The 20504-nt window shown below is 32.6% G+C and overlaps 1 protein-coding gene across 2 annotated transcripts in view; it reads right to left on the minus strand.

The window, feature by feature from the left end:
- Positions 1-4517: 4517 nt before the first annotated feature.
- Positions 4518-20504, minus strand: part of LOC143236474 (ER degradation-enhancing alpha-mannosidase-like protein 1) — a 32573-nt gene continuing 16586 nt past the window's right edge. Inside the window, exons 5-12 of one of the 2 annotated variants that reach the window (XR_013019564.1) lie at positions 19887-20070; positions 17748-17839; positions 17111-17193; positions 11369-11489; positions 8422-8666; positions 7496-7592; positions 6920-7125; positions 4518-5843 (exon numbers count right to left, since the gene is read on the minus strand). Coding sequence is in view for 1 of the 2 variants with exons in the window: in XM_076474759.1 (XP_076330874.1) it covers positions 5751-5843; positions 6920-7183; positions 7496-7592; positions 8422-8666; positions 11369-11489; positions 17111-17193; positions 17748-17839; positions 19887-20070 (1179 nt within the window). In the remaining variant the exon portion in view is untranslated. Of the gene's footprint in view, positions 5844-6919; positions 7184-7495; positions 7593-8421; positions 8667-11368; positions 11490-17110; positions 17194-17747; positions 17840-19886; positions 20071-20504 lie in introns of both variants that reach the window. The other variant, XM_076474759.1, reaches the window with a different exon arrangement.

Raw genomic sequence — 20504 nt, forward strand, 5'->3', positions numbered from 1 at the left:
CAGCCTGTCATTTCTGTACAGAGAAAACTGCCAAAAGGTGACTGTATCGGTAGGTTTCAGAAATGCTTCTTGTAAGGAAAGACATACAGGATGGTAAGAAGCAATCAATGTTTTGATGTTATTCAGATTAGAACGTAAACCTCGACAGTTCCATTGTATCAAGGTGGCCATTTATAATGACGGGTAGGCGAAGTAACTGAAGAACCCTTCTGTTTAAGACCACGTCTTTTTTCCTTACCGTCCTTATTCGGAGGAGGTTTAACAACCTCCATGGATCCTGCTCTGGGTCGATTGGGCAGGTCTTTGTTGTTGGAAGGGGATTCCAGTGACTGAGGACGCGAACGAATGATTGCTTTGCATCTTGTGGTGGGAGAAAAAGATGTATCTAAAGAAATGCCTGTATTTGAAACCAAAGGATGTGGATCTTGGGGTTTGTTGGAATGTATGGGAGAAACAGTGATGGGTGTAGAAGTTGATTCATCAACCTGTTTAACCATGGAGGGTAAAAGGCTTTTCATATGTTTTGAAAATGATTTTCTTGTAGGCACAGAGATTTGTCTGCACTCCCACTGTAGTTGGAGAACGAAGTGCAGAAGCATATGTCCGAGATGAAGTAGCAGACAGCAATTTCCGAGCCTCAGGATAACTAATGTTATGAGTCGTTTTCAAACGCTGCACCTCTTTTTCCTCCAACCATTTTGGGCAAGAACGAAAGTAGGAAGGGTGAGAACCATTGCAGTTGACACAATGTGGGTCCGTTTCACACTCATAAGCATCGTGGTCCTTGCCACCACAACGAGCACACGTCTGGGAACCACGACATGACATCTTTGAGTAGCCGAACCTCTGACATTGGAAACATCGGAGAGGGTTTGGAATGTATGGCCGTATTTTGCAATTTAGATAACCTTCCTTGATAATAGAATGTGCACGTGGTGATGTAAATGTCAAAATGAGGATATTTGTCGGCAGTGTAACTCCATCTTTGCGAGTGGAGATGCGCCTCACTGCAAAAATTCCTCGAGTGGAGAAACCAGCGAAAATCTCTGACTCGGGGACGTTCTTCAAATCCCTCTCAACAATAATTCCTCGTGATAAATTCAAGGTAGCATGAGGGGTAACCTCAATAGGCACATCCCCAATTGTCTTTGAATTCAAGAGGAGTTCACTGTGTTGGGATGTGGATGTTTCAACCAATATGTCTCCAGATCGAAGCTTCTTTACTGACTTTGGAGAGCCAGCAAGTCCCTCTAGTCCCTTCTGAATAAAAAAGGGGGTCATTTGGCCAAAATGTTTTTCTGAAAGAGAATGTAATATAAGAAAATGAGGTACATGTGTTACAGATGTTGAAGATTGCTGCTCAGAGTTTTCAAGACGTGGTCGTTTACCTATTGACTGTTTTTTCACTATTTTATTTAATTTTTTTGTAGGAGGATCCATAGGAAAAAAGGAAAACACTGACCCCACCCACCATAGAGCCCTACGAGGGGACGCACTACAATGTCATGTAAGGGCATTGCAGCAACGCCAGGGTTTCGTGAGCACTATACCCAAACACCAGCATCAGACACAATGTTCACAACACTCGTTGAGAACTTCTAACACTGGTACTTGGTTGACTCTAGCCCAAGTGGACCAGTCGATTGACCCAAGGAATTCAAGGCCAAAGTGATGTGTTAGGGTTGGACCCCTCGCCCACCAGGATCCTCTCCTCCTCTTCACGGGTCGCCACGCATGGCAAACACGTGGGTGGATGTTTAGATCCCAGAGGAGGTAACCAGAAAGAACAGAACCTTCCCTGGGAGGTCCCCTCACCACGTACAGGAATCCACATCGAGAGGGTTGTGAAGGACGGAGAACTGCGAGTTACTTTGGCAGAGGATATATGCGAAAGCGATGAACTTCCGAGTTTTCTGGTTTGAAGAGTCAGTAGTAAAGGTTTGTTGTCTTAGAAGTAAACCAGTACGTCAATTGAGACCACGTTAGAGAAACAAACACGAACAAACAGTACTGTGAATCAAAATACGCACTAGTAAAATTTTAGCTCGTTAAAACAACAAGCTGTCGTTCCACGTCGTTTTAGATAACTGATTCCGATGTGAAGGATTTTTAATATTTTACAGACTGTGGCAATAAAATTACAGTGTCTGAAAGGTCAAGTAAGTTGACTCCACTGAGTGATTTAAGTTTGGTTTGTTTTGCATTTCACACAAAGCTACACGAGGGCTATCTGCGCTAACTGTCCCTAAATTAGTAGTAAAAGACTAGAGAGAAAGCAGTCAATCACCCACCACCAGCTCTTGGGCTATTCTTTTACCAACAAATAATGGGATTGACTGTACTTATAACTCCCCCACGACTAAAAGGGCGAGCATGTTTGATGTGACATAGATTTGAACGGAGATCCTCAGATTGCGAGTCGAGTGGGGAAATTTAATAACAGAATATCCAAAAATGACAATATAAAGTGAAAGCAGTAGCTTTCCGTCAATAAACCGGAATCTGTGACTTTTGGGTCTTCTTTGTAAACTATTAGAACTTTTATACGTGATTCTGTCTGTTAGTTTCTTGATCAGAATTTTTCTAAGCTATTTGTTGCTTTTGTTGGTTCCAGCTTGCTAGACCTTTAATAGCACAGAATTGTATACAAAAGTAACTGTCGATACTGGACTTTGTTCAATTGATCAATGTTGGCTGTTTTGATGCATTTTATTATACATATAAGAAGTAACTTTTTTTGCTCAGTTCTTTATAACATGTTGTGAAAGGCAAACAATTTTAATCCATATAATGCAAAATGTGGATCACACCAATAATGAACAGTATGTAAACAAGCTTGTATTAGAGTCATATGAGGTTTTGACTAAAACTATAACTGGCCATATAATTAATATTTTATTATTACATATATTAAAAAGAAGGTAATAGTAGGTTTAAACACTAATTTATTGTGGGAAAATGAAGTTTCTTTGTTTTTTAAAAAGTTTAAAATGTTTGATACAATAAAGATGGAATTTCCACGCTGTTAATATCATTTATTCATTAATATGTTTGTGATCTTCATTTCTTAAAAAAAATTTCTTGGTAAATGTAATTTACCAATGTTTTAACAATGAGGTTTGCCAAATTCATTGAAGGGGCCAGTCTCAAGACCTTTTCTCTTTGTGATTTACATCAATGACATAGAATGAATATTCAATAAATTACGTAAATTTGCAAATGATAACAAGGTCTTGGGTGCTGCTATGTGCAAAAACAATGCTGCTGATTTACAAAGAAATTTAGATGATTTAGTGCATTGGGTAAACAAATGACAGATGAGTTTTAATTACAATAAGTGCAAAACATTGCATATGGGTTATAATTTGAAATATAACTATAATTTTGATAGGAATTACCTCAATAGTGTTGTGAAAGAAATGGATTTTGGTGTAATAGCTGATCAGTCTTTTAAGCAGTGTGCTGTTGTTAGTGAAATGGCAAATATGATTTTAGGTTGTATCTAGAGAAATATTAAATACAAGTCTAAATATGTTATAATTTCACTGTATAGGACACTGATTAGGCTACATTTGAAGTATTGTGTTCAACTTTGGGCTCCTTACTTTAAAAATGATATAGAACTGTTGAAAAGGGTTCAGAGAAGAGTTTCTGGAATGGTGCCTGGGATGGAGGGGTTGTTATATAAGGAGACTGAAAACTCTCAAACAGTTTTCTTTTGAAAAAAGAAGAGCTAGAAGAGATCTGATTGTAAATTGATAGTGTTGATGTATCACATTTTTTCATACTTAAAAGTGGGTACAGAGGATGCAAATATACATTTTGTTTTTCTAACAGGTGGTTGGCCTTTAGATTGGGTTACTTTGGGATGTTGTGGAGGCAGTAAATTTAAACGAGTTCAAGAGAAAGCTTAATAAGTATATGAATGGTAATGGTTGGCTTTAAGATAATTTAAAAATTTATTTATTAACAGTTTTAGTTCAGCCAATAGAATAGCCAAGATGGATCTATAGGTTCCATGTTGTCCCAAAACATTGTTATTAAATACAAGATGAATAACACCATGATAGTGCAGTTGTTAAAATAGAGATGATTCTTGCAGAACGTGCTAGGAATAAATTTACAATGAAAGAAAAACATATAAATCAAGCATTCAAAGAGAAAAATTTACATGGAATGAATGTGTCCGTTTATAACTAGTGAGCCAATTGACTGACTCTCAAAGCAAACAATTTGGATGAGTAACACTCGGGGAGCATTTACATCTTCCCCATATACTCTGCAGGCACATTTTATTTCACAACGAAAATTAGTAGAGTGTTAGTTTTGTTGATTGTTATAGAGCAAAGCCACTTTGAGTTATTTGCTGTGTCCATCACATGGAATTGAATCCCAGATTTAGCAGAGTAGATCCATAGCCTTACCACTATCCAATCAGTGTAAACTATTTTAAGATTATATCAAGTAAAAATATCTGTACATTCAAATTATCTAATGTTTTCAGAAAGTAAAAAATATATCTTGAAGAATTTAAAGTTTATTTACACAACAACTAAAAGCTACAGCAACCAACTATTCTGCATATTTATTATTAGTAACATGGTTATTTTTCATAAAAAATTACTATAAATTTTTCCTTTATAAGAAGACTAAGAAAAAAAACACCTGAGCATTTAGATGAAACTATTACACAGAAGGAAAAATAAATAGTTCATTAAGAGTACCATTAAAAATATTTCTTCAAATATCATCATTAATAAACATAATTCCTTTTAAAAACCTAGGCACTTTTCTTTAAAGGCATTTTTGATGTACTGTAACAACATTAAACTACCTAAAAGATTTCCAGACAACCACACAAAAATCACATGATTTAATCTCAAAAAGCAGTAAATTAAGCATCCGATACTGACATATCTTAATGTTTTAAAGTAAACTTTAATTTCATTGCATAATTTCATTCAAAAATATGACAAAAAACGTTTTCCTTTAGAGATTTTAATGTTCACAAAGTATAATAATCATAACTTGTGTACTTTTTCAAATCTCTCCTTACATAACATGCATGTCAACTTTTCTTTTTACAATATCAAACTAAGCTGAAGAAATACCACTATTGTTAACTCTTACCAAACTGTTAAAGGTCTTCCTTAGAGAGTGGAAAGAGAAAGATTATCCTAACAAAGGTTGACCTTTGAATTTCCATATAAAAAATATGAAATTTCAACATAAAAAGTAACATGATATTCTAAGCAGAAACTCTGGTCTGAGAAATAATGTTATAAATCATGTTTTGTTTAAATTTTACTAAATATATTTTAATATATATATATATATATATATTATTGAGCACAAGAAAAACATGAATAATGAAATTTTAGAAAAATATACATAACCATCTGAGTCACCATGTATTTTAAATTTAACAATGTATCAATAAATTAAAAAAATTATTCCTTTAAGTATCAATAACACATGCAAAATTGTATTTAGAAAGTTAAATCATTTCCCCTAGAAAAAATATTTTTATTCAAGCACACAAGAAAAATTAAACAACTTCACAACACACTAGCACACACACAAAAATGTCATGTTTTGAAGACATCATTTACAAAAGATAAAAATTAGAGATATGATAACTGGAATGCAGTCCCATTTGGATTCAACAGTCTGATATAACCACTCAGCCCAAGGCTTGTGAAAGAACTTTTGTTTAAGTTAGAACAGGTAATGTTATGACCTTTGTTTAGCTAGACATCTAGCCCAAATGCTTGACTTATTTGTTGCATGTATTCATGTTTTAATGGCAGCAGAAACTGTCTCTCTGATGGAATTCTTGCACACTACAAATGAAGAAAAATTATTTGTTAAGTTTTGAAGTATACTGAAATACAGTCATGGAAAACTATTAGTAAACTGAACAATACTCAATATCAGAATCCTTTTTCCAGTCTTTGTGTCAAATAATATGAAATGAATATCCAATTTTATTAACCAGGTATATGAATTATGCAACAGTTGAGCTGATACATTGTGAAACCAACTTGTATAGAAAAAACTGTTTCTTTTCCAGACATAAATTCTTCTTAAGTATGTTATTGCCTGGGAAATATGCATGGCTTTTGCCACTGACTTTTTCATTTGTGGGTCCTAACCATAAAAGACACTACTTTTCTCACTACAACAGGAATATAAAGTTATTGCAGAACTCTTTTTGGATGGTATTGGTTTCCAAAGTTGATCCACAGTCCTTAGTTTTCCAATGCCATCAAGTATAAGGGATATTCACATCTTGGAAATTCTAAATTATCAATCTTGACACATTTTTGTGATCTGAATGTGTGAATATTTTGTGTTGGGAAAGCTGTTAAATACACTTCCCAAAACAATTAATTTTTGGAAGCATCATATTATCTACAAATATTCAAATAACGTGAAAATGCAGTTCTGATACATGCCATTTCATCACAACTTCATACTGGCTGTGTTTATATTGTGACTTGATAATTTGCATATTCAAATTTATTTCAATACAATGTATTCAACACTTTGAATAATGTATTTTATTAAAATTTAGCATATTTCAATTAAAACTACATGTAATAATAAGCACCACACATCCTCCCATAAAGTGTGAGAATTGTCAAAAACATTCCTGAATGGTGCATTAAACAAATGGTTTTGAATGGAATGCAAACAATTTATTACTATTATAACTTATGTATAAACATCCAAAAATGAAAAAAGCATTTATTTAATAAATAATAAAATACTATTCATTTAGTCTCAAAATAGTTTGTCTTGTATCTACAAAAAAATTAATATTTGACCTCAATAAACTTATTTTCTCTACAAGTTTTATCTATTGTGGTATATAAAAAGTATTAGGAAACTTTCACTACACTAAATATCTAAGTACCTGTGTATAGGTGGAATTATTCATTCTTAGATCAACAGTCCTTGTGCTAACATTTTGTTCAATCACTTCTAATCCATCCTTTATCTTTTTCCACCGAGTATGTCTATTATAACTAGATGGTTCTGCTGATTCAGTATTACTACTTTTGTCATCTGAATTCCATGGTTTTGCACGGTACTTCCAGTCAATTGGGAAGATGTGACCTTCTGTGGTGAAGAGATAGTCTGTGAAGTGGCGGTTCATTGAATTGTTCACATCAAATAGCTGTCAGTGCAAAACAAAGTATATTCATTTTTGATATAAACTATTTCAAAAGTTGCCAATTTTATTATTTTTATAAAAATATGTAATCAAACAAAAACACAAAAATATGAAAAAGAATAATCAAAGCTATAAAAATAATAGATACTTGATGTTTTTCTAATTTAGATAATTTATGTCTTACCATTTAAACAATATTTATTCAATAAACAATTGAGTAAGAATATTACAAATATTTAGTTATCCTGTCTATTAAATATTAAAATAAATATACTGACAATATTTTTTCGTAAAAAAAAATTAAAACATACATACAAGATATAAGTATTTGCAGGTTTCACTTAGAAAGAAACTTTCCATTCGATCTTCTAAACTTTTGTCTTGGACATTGTGAATAGTAGCATAACCACATCTATAAAGATCAAAACATTATTGTTGAAACAAATTCATGCTATGAAATAATGTTTTAATGTGGTACATTCGATTAAGTATACTGAGTGATAAATGTTTTAATTGTATTATGAATACAACTTTAAACTATTGTTTTTATTACAAAAATAGGTCAGATCAGATCAAATGTTATCATCATGCCAGGAAATAGGCAGAAGCACAATCAAAGTACTGTCATAAAATCCTTTCTCAAAGTGCATTATGGTTATTGATGTTATCAACTACATCCTCTAGCATATTGCTGATCAATACTTAACATGAATCCTGTATTCTCTTACATTTCAAATTAGATTTTATTTATATTTTGGTTTAACAAATAGAGTGCACACAACGTGTGCTATAAAAATAAAAATATTTTAAGACTCAGAACTTTAAAATTTAATGTATTAAAAAATATATATTTAACATAAAAAAGCCAACATATTTGCAGGCAAATGCAATGAGATTCTGCCCTGCAGTTCAAACATAGCCAATTTTGACATCAAAACAAAAATAAAAAACTGTTTATATCATACAGGAATGTGGCAAGCAATGAAAAATTAAGTACATTTCATTCTGAAACCTCTCATATAATGTGTAAACTTATCAATGACAAAAAAGTAAAATTAAAAAAAAATTAAATTTAAGAGAAAGAAAGAAATGATTACATTATTATACACAATTTTAGAAACTCCATCAGTCTAAGTATGTTAATTATTTCTACTATAACATAAAAAAGTTGATATTCTTTAAGAAGATTTTCACAAATGACTGATGACAATCAAGTGATAAAAACTACAAATACTGCTCACTGAGCTTTTGTGTAACTGTTTAAAGCAATCAAAATTTCTTTTCCCACATGAAGATAAAATGGATTTTTTGTTGCTTGATACAAAAGATATGTGGACTCAATCAGTTCAGGTCTTAAGGGATAAAAGAAAAGGTCAGGTCGTATTTGTTGCCAATTGAATCTCTCTGGCAGTGCTCCAAATCTTCGCCAGATAGAGTAGTATAGTGCATGTGAACATATTGCTTCCTCAATGTCTCCATTCAACACCTAAATAAAAGAACTCCATAAAGCAAAATCAAGATGGTTGAATTAACCAAGCCAACTTACTAAACACACAACTATTTAACTTAAATAACACAAAACTATACAATAATTTGAAATACATATGTTGCTCATTGACATGCAATTAATTTCCTTAAAATACTTAAAATATGATTATTTTTATAAAGTGTGAAAAAATGTAACAACCTTACTAACCATCAAAGCTTTTAAATTTGATTGGAGACTGATACACCTTACCACTATTTAAAAAAAGGTTATTAACCCTTTTGCAATGGTAATGGGTCAAAGGTCATGTCATCACATTTGATTACTTTTATTCAACATTTCATTGAACTATTTGATAAATATTTTGTCAAATTTTAGTATTATACATGAGTTAATTTTGTAATTTAAAAGTAAGTATTAAAAGAACACACCTTTTTATATAATTCTGTGAGTCAAGTGATATGTTGAATGCAGCATTTGTTCAAATTAGATGTTTGTATAGTTTGGTACTAATTAGGAACACAAATTACTAATATATACAAGCTAAATTATAAAATAAAAACCTCATCTTTTCATTTTGCTCAGATATGGCTTATGTACTCAATCAAACACAGTGACCTTGTTACTCTCTTATTTTTGCAAATGGTCCCTTATATATACACACACTTACTTTAACATGTGACATGTGAATAGCCAGTTGATAGATTAGAATGCCCCCCTAATGGTTTTCTCAGCCACTTTAATGAGTTAGAAGTTGTTTTGTCTTTCAAACCAAGTTTTCAAGAAGGTAGATTCTGTCTTTAGGCTGCTCAAACTTTCATATTTTTTTAGACCTAAGTACAATTTAGTTACTGAATTTGATAAATTATCGTAAAATTCTGTGGTATTGATATAATTATTTGAGATTTTTTGGTTATTTAGCTGTATATATAAAACCTAAAACAAAATATTTTGTTTCATATTCTCCACATGCAAAATTTCAGAATACTTAGTAACCTACATCAAGCAGCAACCAAGTACAAAGATCATAGCTAGAAGAGATAATTGTTTGCTTTACTTCTTTATTTACTGTTCTACATTTTAAGAAAAATAAGTTTAATACCTTATTTCTAAATAGTAATAATCTATATACTAATATAAAGTATATTAACTGAAATGTGACTCTATATTAAAAATACTAATTTACTAAAACACTGCCAAGATAGGGTCACTTCATAAAAACTAAAAGATCAGTTTTATATTATTGGATACAGTAACATGAGTGCACATGTGCCACATCAATGCAAGTTCTGCAACATTAACTAGGAATGACTGGAGGGTCAATACAATAAAAATAATAAATATATATAAACATATAACATTATGAAACTTAAGTTATTTAGATTAAACATTTATATTTTTGTGTTATAATCTGTAGTCATTGTAGAGTGAAAACACATAAATTATATTTATTTTCTAATTTTTTGTGGTGGTTACAAGGTCAGTCAAATTGATAGAACCCATGTAATTAGGGAAAAAATAATAAAATATAAATCATACTAAAAACAAACACCTGAAATGTATTTAGAAGGTTTTAATGATTACACAAATATTTGAGATTTTTGGAATGAAAAAGTTTTTTTTAATTATAGCATGAAAATCACTTTGCACTGTGACTAGTAGTGAAATGCACTCGATATTGTCACAAACAAATATTTAGTAAAAAAAACTTCATTAAAAAATTGATTTTCTCTATATAAAAAATTTGCAACCTTCACTAAGAGTCTACTTTATTTTGTAAAGATACATGTACTATATGACTTCGGATTAATTACTAAAAGACTACCAAATTTTGTGGAGATATGAGATGCATATACTGCATCAATAGTTATAGTGTGAATACTTATAGCATGCAAATGTGTTTACAAACTCATGTATATTATACCAAGCCCATCACAAAAGGGTTAACTATTACTAATACTACTACTACAGAACTGTTATACTTTTAAAAATGCATATTATAAACTAATTTCAGTTATGCACATGTTAATGTACAAATATTTTGTGAAAAAGATTAGTCTCTCAAGAATTAATAAGTTCATTTCATTTATTATTTTGAATAAACCATTTCATAAAAGTTAGAGATGTTATTTAAATCTATGATTACCATAGTTATAGTATTACTTGTCATACACACAAAACTTGTAAAGATCTTCCCATCCAACCCATGGATAATACAAATATCTAACAATAGCTGTAAAATTACTACAAAAAGCTTGTAGCATTTATCAAACAAAACTTATAATTAATGCAACATGTAAGTTTAGAAATATCCTTCATTTAATATCACAACCACATTACAGTTAATCTTATTAGATTATACTATAAAAGTTTAGTAGTTAATGATAATGACAAATCATCTACATTCAATATTATAACTTATATGTAACTGCTCTCAATCCTTATTACACCAAAATTCCTGAAATAACATGTTAAAAGTGTGCTTAATTTACCAATTTTTAAACAGTTATTCTTATAACATAACTATCAATTAAAAATCTTTGTTTTGTAGCCATAGAAAGTTTACTGAAAGTACTTCACTGAATACAAATGGCATGAAGACAATTACAAAGTTTTAGAATTCTTGGTGTTAATGGTTAAAATAGAAGAAAATCATATAAATGTAGTGATTCAAAAGTACAACAAAAGCAGACAAAACTAACCTGGATTCCAGTAAAAGCAGCTTGTAATGAATCAATCCAAACTGTGTGGGTTGCTCCATCCATCATATTAACATTCACATACAAAGGGTGCTCCCCAATCCCTTGGTTACAGTGAGGACGCCTAATATAATGAACAGGCACAGCAGTTCATTATTTCATTTTTAAGTCTTAAAGCATTGTAAAAAAATATGAATTAAATAAATATTTTGAGTTTTTTTCCTGCAAAAATAATTATTTGCATTAGCCAGTTCAGGAAACTGACACGTAAAATGTAAAATTCAGTGTGTAGACCAATTTTGATAAAGTAAAATAAAACACACACATTGCAGCGACTTATTCAAAACTACTTGGATATGACATTTGGTGCCATAATGATGTCATTAAAACAACCCTCACAAATATGCATGTTATCCATCATATGGTCGAAAGTTATAATTTTCTTTTACTGAAAATCTATTTCCATAAGAACCTTACCTCCTCTCACAAGATTAGCTTTTCTTGTCCAGTGCTGCCCTCTATATGCAAACTTTTTCTGTATGCATGCCACAAGTTTTCTGCTCCTCCTATTGGAATCAAATGCAAATCATCATGCATTACTTCTCCACCAATAGGAGAGAGGCATACTCACATGACAAATGTGACTCCCTCTATACATCTCTACAGAACAAAGTTTGACAGATGACACAAGCACCAAAGAAAGAGTGGGGATTGTGAGAAGAGGTAAGTATTTAAAAATACATTTTTAATATAGAAAAATTATAACTTATAATAATGGTACTTACCCATCTCATAAGATTAGCTAAAATCCCACAATGAATAAAAGGCATGACTGGTACAAGGAAATGACAGAAGTAATCCCAAAAACATTTGAAGGATACCATTGGAAATGAGAGAGTCAGATCTGAAGATCTGATGAGGAAAACATACCACTTTTGTACCAGGCCAGGTATTCTTTGCTCATCCATGAAATGTGTAGGAAACAATGACAGAAAAAGAGAGGAGCAAATTCAAGTGAAAGAGTACTGTAGCAGGATAGTAATCAAAACCATGAACTGTATATGTAACTCAATCTCACATACTATAAAAGTGGATAAACAAATGGAGTAGAGTGGTGAAGGTGCAACAGGCTGTTATAAGTCAGTTACACCCAAAACACATGCCACTCAGGATCGACATCCATGCTGGACTTGGGTGAGAAACATGCCATTTTCACCTCAAATTCAAGAGACTGGAGGGAACCTAGAATCATTCCAACTCCTGAGCATGAAACATGCAATATCTTGATCTATCAATCTGGAGACCTGGCATCTGGTATCAAAAAGATATCTATATAATAAAAATCAACTCTTCAAATGGTGAAATTAACCAGAACCATTTGAAAAGTAATAACATCTTTAGCAGATGATGCAATGAGGAATAGCAAGAAGGACAGAGCTGGAACAATCTCCCCTTTTCTTACTGTGACAAACAACACAGGAGTATGATAAAGAATATTGAAGAATACCTGATTAGGCAGCACTCACCACAAGTTAGGGATCTATATTAAGAATAAATGAAGCTAGGGCCTCAGAAATGAAAAAAATATGGATAAAGACTTAACTAGTCAATATCCCACTGAAGTTTAAAAAATGGCCACAGGTGGAAGAAAAAAAAAGTGATATGGTGCAAGTTATGGAAGATGAACATATTTGGTGTAATCCACAAGCCCAACAGTATGATTTCCTCCAATGGCTGATGAAGATAAGATGCAAGGGAAAAGGTGAGGTGTCAAATGTGATGAGAGGATACCATGAGTATATTCTCTTATTAAGAAGAGAAGGAATAGGTCAATTGAATCAAATGTTGAACCCAATTAGTGAGAGCAGAAGGAGAGAGATCACAATCAAAGGAAAACTGCCAAGGGATAAATGATTGGGAAAAGGTACTAAGGAAATTGGACGTGTGGGCAATATAACAACGAAGGGTACAGACCAGACAAACTTTATCTGGACTGGAACAAGGAGTAAAGATGAGAAATATAAGGAAGGAAAATTTGTGAAGAGGAGTTTCTCTCCCTAGCTGCCAAGGTCTTTGGAAGGAAGGAACACTTAATATAGGAGAAGATTGGTAAGGATCTAACGTAAATGCAATTTTCAAATATCAAAGATAGAGAAATTTGACCTTTGACATCCACCAGCTAACAGGTGAAGAGAAATATGTTTTAAGGGAAAGGTGAAACATGAAGCCTGAGGAAATGGGTTCAAACAGAAATTGGGTGAAGGACTGGAGAACCACATTAATATTCCAGTCTTGTCCACCAGGAGGATAACAAATCTGGAGGGAATGCATAAACATACAAGGGAAACAAACACTCAACAATATTGGTAAAAATCAAATGTATGGGATAAGGCAGCCCAATGAGCCAAGACCAAAGACCTTCCAGGTGAAAAGCTATGTGAAAAAATCAGCCACACAAGCCACAGTATGATGGTCAGCAGGGAATCCCAGAGAAGCAAACCAACAGTGAAACACCTTCCATTTGTGTTGATACACTTTCTTAGAAGGAAATATAGATCAAGCCAAAAGGAAAGCTAGTGGGAAAAATGGGAAAAACTTGCTCTCCTTGCTAAAAATGGGTAAAAACTAGGCTTGAAGATATAGAACATAAAAGACGGAATACAGAACAGGTGACTAAGAGTGATGATAGAAAGGGTACTAGAGAAAAAAGATGCAGTTGGAGTAACTGTGAAAACAATGATTGAACTGGGCACTAGGGAGCAATCAGAATAGCTTGACACTAAGTGGTATGGATGAAAGAAACCACTTTATGACATAACTGGATTGGAGGATAAACACAAATGAATTTGTGGGACCAATCTTGGCTAAGGTTTTGACAGCCAGATACCAAGGATGGGGTACAAGGGACCAAAAGAGGTGCAATTTGCGATTGAGAGCTGTAGCTAATGCATTTACATGTGAAAAACCACACAGATTGCAAAGCCATCCAAATACAAAGGGACTGAAAGACCATTTTGTCTGAGAAATGTTGACATAGTGGGAAAGACTCTCTGTAAAGGATGGTCACATTCCAGAATGTGACCTGCAATGAAATGAAGGTGGTACACATGTGGGCCCAATATAGAAAATACAACATACAAAAACAGAGATCTTGATCGAGTTCCTCCTTCGTGACTGGTATGTGCTACCACCACTGTAGAATTGTTGAAATGAATCATCCCCAAACAATGGAAGGAAGTGATTCTAAGCCAAATGGACCTAAGAAATCTTGAGAATATTGATACAAAAAGATTGTTCATTGGCAGACCAACACCCTGAAACCTCTTGGTGACTGAGTACCTCAGCCCTGAAGGAATGTATCTACAAACTGACACAAGTTCAGACAATAAGGAGGAAGCAAGATACTTACCAACATATGGGCCTTGCCTTTCTACCAAAGGAGATCATCCATCAGGGTACAAGGGGCTGTAATGGGAGCTACTAAGGGATTCCAAACAAAGTTTCATTGATCATAAAGAGCCCAGTAAAGAGATCGCATGTGCTTCACCAAGGGAGATCAGTGAAATCATTCAAGGCCACATTTCCAAGAGGGAAAGAGCTACACAAGCAAAAAGTAAGAGAACTGAAAGGGTGTGGTAAACTAACAATTCCATGGAGCAAAGTCACAGAGGAAGAAGGTAGGAAATGAGTATTGAAAAAGACACCTAGATAAACAAGATATTGACTAGGACATATGAAAGACTTCTCCATATTGAATAACCAGTTTATCTGAGCAGTCATGAAATGAGCTGATGAGTATGGCTGACTGACTCCAGTTTGGAACAAGCCAGAAGAAACCATATTATGGTGGAATCATTGCTCCAGATCTTGAAGATTGTTGGACTGATGCAACTTGGAACGCCAAGAATTTGAGGTTCATGTAAAGTATGTATTGCTACAAAAATGTGGACATGCGTAAATCTTGAAGATAAGATGTTGGTGAACGGATGCAAGTTGAGATCATACCATGACCTAAAAGGTCCTAACCACAATGAAATCACATATGCAAAGTTAGAGCTAAACATGAGAAATGAGCCAACATGTAGGACAGAAGGGAGAGGATGTCACCAGGAAACTCTCCAGAATTTCAGTGAAGAGCCTCAGAGAGAAGAATGATAGAGAGATATGGAAAAAAGTGAGAGTAAGATTAAGATAGGAAAATTGGGTATGGGTCAGAGCAATGAGAGATTTGTGAACTGCCCTCCATGTAGGTAAAACAGAATCTAACAATTGTTGGTCTAAGAAAGGACAACTTGCATAATGATACGCAAAAGCAAACTGATTCTAAGCCAATGGGGGTGAGGCACAGTAATCCCATCTTTTAACTGTGAGGCACAGTAATCCCATCTTTTAACTGTGAGGCACATTTGTCAGCATATACCAAAATATATGAAGACAGATGAAAACCAAATAGAGATGTGAAAATTGGTCATGTAGAAAGGAAGGACGTGGTTCATAGGAAATAGGGGTGAGAGACAAAACATCATTACATGAGAAACAAAATCCATAAAAGCTGTAGTAGGCCTTGAATCATCAGGAGGGGCATGGGAAAGCATTGCAAAAAAAAGAAGTGGAAATAGACATTCTGAGTCCTTGTCAACTAGAATAGGATCAACATGTTTGGAGGGAAGTGGGGAGAGGTTCACCCAAATAACATTCAATCTCCTGCCAGACTGCCTGCATCTGAGGCCTGTGACACACACTGCTAGTCACAGGTACAATTCTCAAAGTGGTAACATAAACACTCAGAAATCACAATCGAGAAGAGTCAACCAAAAACCAAAAGTATAAATAACACTGCAACTGTAACAAAATGAGATTAAATTGAAGTGAAGAAACAGTCTGAATAAACTTGGAAGTAAGTTACCTGAAACCAAAGTATACTAAAACTCAACATGAAACTTGAAATAAACAAAGGAACAAGCACAAATTTGCCAAATGAGAAGCAACAGTTCAATAGGCATATAGAGGAATCACATGAGTATGTCACTCTCCTATTGGTAGTAAAGTTATGAATGATGATTTGTATGAAACATGTTGGAATCATCCAATAGGAGAAGGGACAAAAAGTTTGTGTAAGAAAAACGTTCACATATAGAGAACACCACTCAACAAGAATACCTACTCTTGTGATAGGTAAGTACTATGTCAGAATCCTTTATACTCAGTGTTCCAAAACACTATCTACTGGTTTCCTGTAGAGCTTTATCTTGTTTTCCTTTATCTGCTTTGCTAATATCAAGCAATGACAGCAAAAATTTCTGCATAAACCAAAAAAAAATTACTTCAAGTGACTGACTTACTTTTTAATATAAAATGTAGGAAAATACATCTGTATCAGTTTATTATAAATTGACAGTAAAAGTTTAAGTTTTGAAAAAACAAGAAAAACAGACTGGAGAAACAGGTTTAAAATAGGAGCTATATATCATGAAATTAAAGAAAAATGTCTGATATAACTATGTTAGAAAACCTTAATTACATTTAGATTTTTATTGAATTATGCTTCTATATACTATTTAAAACTAATTTTTTAAACTTGCATAATTTACATCCTTAGGAATTAAGTAATATATACATCTCAAGGTTTAATAACTCATTTTTGGAAAGTGTGTTATGATGCAAGTTTTTGATTATTTTCTTATGCACTGATGACTCAATAAGCTATACTGTTTTGTTTAAGTACTTTAATACAGTAGTTTTTACCCCTTTCTCATGTATCTTTTGATGATGTGGTAACTTTCATTGAACCTCTGCAGATCTTCTTCTTCTCCAAACAAAATATACGACTGGAATGAAATACGAACAGTTTTTTCACCTTCTACATGTAGGTACCTTCTATAACATAATTACCACAATTTACTCAGAAAAATTACATCAACTAAAACTAGATGTTAATGGTAGGCTTAGTGACATAGATTAACACAATTTTTTATTTTCATTTATCTAGAGTACTATGGGACATAACTTGGGAACCAATAATTGAGGTCACCTTATTTCAAAACAAAATAGTAGCTTTATGTAACAGTTATACACAAGTATTTACTCCCCATTTACAGGAGCATTTCACTACCAAGCTTTTTAAATAGAAAAAAATGAAACATATCAGAAAATAATTAAAAAATCATAGGGTAATATATACGTATATATTGCAAATATTCTAATTGAAATAAAAAAGTTTCTCATGAAATTCCAGGATAAATATTTTGAGAAATATAGCATATTTCCAGATGTATGTCACACAAAATTATTAGTTTGGGACTTAGAACAAAATGAGAAGCTACTCCTTCCTTCTTTAATATTTTTATAACAAAATCTAGTTTTTCAAAGGTTAAGTTCTTACCTTTAGCAAATACTCATAATAAGAATCTATTCCTGCACCAACTCCACTCATCTTTCCAACCCATTCACCAGTATTCACATCAATCACATTTCCTAAAATAATAGAAACATTAGATTTTGTTCAACAAAGATAATCACAGTACTTTACTCAGATTAGGTTGTACAAGTAACACAATTTAAGAAATAAAATAAATGGCCATAGGATGATAAAACCCAAACAAAGAACATGATTTTGTAGTAGTTGTAAATTAAAATATACCATAACATTAGATATCACATAAAATATTAATTTGTTTTTCTTTTTATTCAGAATATTTTTTTTATAAAATTCCTCCTTGCAAAAATGAAAGGGGGTTAAACACTGTGCATTTGTTATGTAACAATAATTTTTGTTTGCATTGTATCTTGAATTTGCTATTCCACAAGTTGGCAATTTGATATTTAAAACTTTCTAACATAGGATGATATACTAACATAAAATAAATCCAGTTTACGTAAATAGAAGTTAACATATTCCTACTGAATATGTAATTCCAATAATACCTCCACTAATAGTTATAGCTGTTACTTAACCTCCAGGGTTTCTTTCTTTACCCATCTAAGCACAGATATGATTTTTTTTTCTTGGTTGCTCCAAATGTTTTATACATTACTCAACTGCCCTTGAAAATATTTGTCTCATGATATTCTCCACCTATGTCAATGCTCCCTCTACCCTGGTACAGTAGATAAGCATCTTTTCAGATAATATTATTAGTATTTCGAGACTGACTCCACTAGCTCTTAGAGGGGAGGAAGAATATCAACAGAGATATACGCAAGACTGGTGAACGTAGGTTAAAACTGATAGACGGTGTATCTTCACCATAATGTGGGCCTTACTTCCACAGTCACCTCCAATACTTAGGGTACATTTTATATTCCACATTTTATCCTGAACCCTGAGGATCTTTTTGTTTATTAGAAAAAATATATAAACACATTTGACTGGATCCCATCATGTAACCATAGAGTGATGCATTCTGAGCCACAAGAAGAAAATAAGCAAAACTAAAGCAAACAAACCTTTTCTAAGTGCCAGAAAAAGTAAATCTAACTTCTCTCCAAAATGTCTTGAGTCATCAGCAAAAGCAGCCTCAGACCCTCCCTCAGACTGAATATATGTCTCCATCTCCAATTGAATTAGTTCACAGACAGCCTCAACTGAGAATGACCCAATCTCCCCCAAATGTTGAGATATACTACATAAAAGAGGTAAAATAAAGATCTGATCACTCTCTGTGGTGGAAACAGTAACCCAGGAATATGACATGTCAAAAATAATATTTTTTTTGTACATTTGTTAAAATATTATTGAATGGAAATCAACCAGGTGACATAAAAATCTCACCAAAGGATATTCATAGCACTTCTTTAGAGAAACTCATATGTAAAAGCTTTGTAAAGGAAAAGTGATATTATCTAAATGAGGTGCTTATAAACAGTACCAGATTAGAGGACACACTGACATAAGTGGAGAAAATCATGAAACAGATATCGCCAGAGCAATTGGATGGGGTATAAAAGACTGAAGTAGGCGAGAAAAAAAATCACACTAATGCTTAGTTGGGCAAAAGAAGAAATCCTAGAGATTTAGTAATAGCTTTAAGTTTCAGAAAATGTATGTTTCAGAATAAAGATGTTTTAATATTTATACGTTTACTTTAAGTACTATGCTAAATATGTCAAAATACAAGCTAAATAAAAGTAGGGAATGTTAAGCAAAAATAATAGTAAACTTTTAATAATTTTTTGTTCTATTATAAAAAAATCTTAACATACCTGGTTTTATAAAATAATGAGGCTAATGTACTTCTATAACAAAACTATTTATACATATATATTCTTAAAGCAATCAAATACTCAAAAAAGTTGAAAAAACATTATAATGTATAGAAAAAATATTATTAAAACCTTCAGTATTCAGTGCTACAGTATGTTTTTTTATTATTTTTTTCAAACCTATATAAAGCAATTTAGCATTAAGAATTCTTGAATATAATTTACAATTTTGTACAATTAACAAGGATAAAATATTTGTATAGATAAGTAAAGACATTAATTCAATATATATATTAAAAAACGAAAACTGTACTCTAACCAACAAGTCCTGTGCTCTTTGAACGAAGCTCCCAGATGGCATTACTAGCCCTCCGAGCAACACCTTCATAAACTGGATCACCCAAAAGACGACTCAGCATTCCAAATTCAAGAAGTAAAGATCCTGCACCAGCTGTGCAAGTGTGGGTGGATGTTTCTTTCGGTACCCCATGACGAAGATTTACCTAACGTGGGATATTCACATACTAGTTTTTGTCACAATATTACACCCTTAAAAAAGAGAATTAGCAATTAATGAAATAATGCAAATTCATTCTAAATTTTAATGTGTGCAGTTAAAAGTAGATTATGATATAAAGGTAAAAAAAAATAATTACATAGCTTTTTCCAAATCATTACACAAACTAGTTCCTGTTGCACAATGTTTTGTTTCCATCATTTGATATAAAGACATTTCTAGTGTATTTCTCTCATAAGATTATTATTTCTTACTGTATAAAAGTAAACACTAATGAACTTTGTATTGGTAAAATAAACAAAGGATTTTTATGCCAAAAATGTATGGCAAATGCCTGTGAACTGTAATATAAATAGTTGTGACTATATATATTTGAGCAACTTCACTCTTACAGTAGAAATTGTCTTTCACTTTACTAAT

The sequence above is a fragment of the Tachypleus tridentatus genome, chromosome 13, assembly GCF_004210375.1.
Source record: "Tachypleus tridentatus isolate NWPU-2018 chromosome 13, ASM421037v1, whole genome shotgun sequence".
Lineage (NCBI taxonomy): Eukaryota > Metazoa > Arthropoda > Merostomata > Xiphosura > Limulidae > Tachypleus > Tachypleus tridentatus.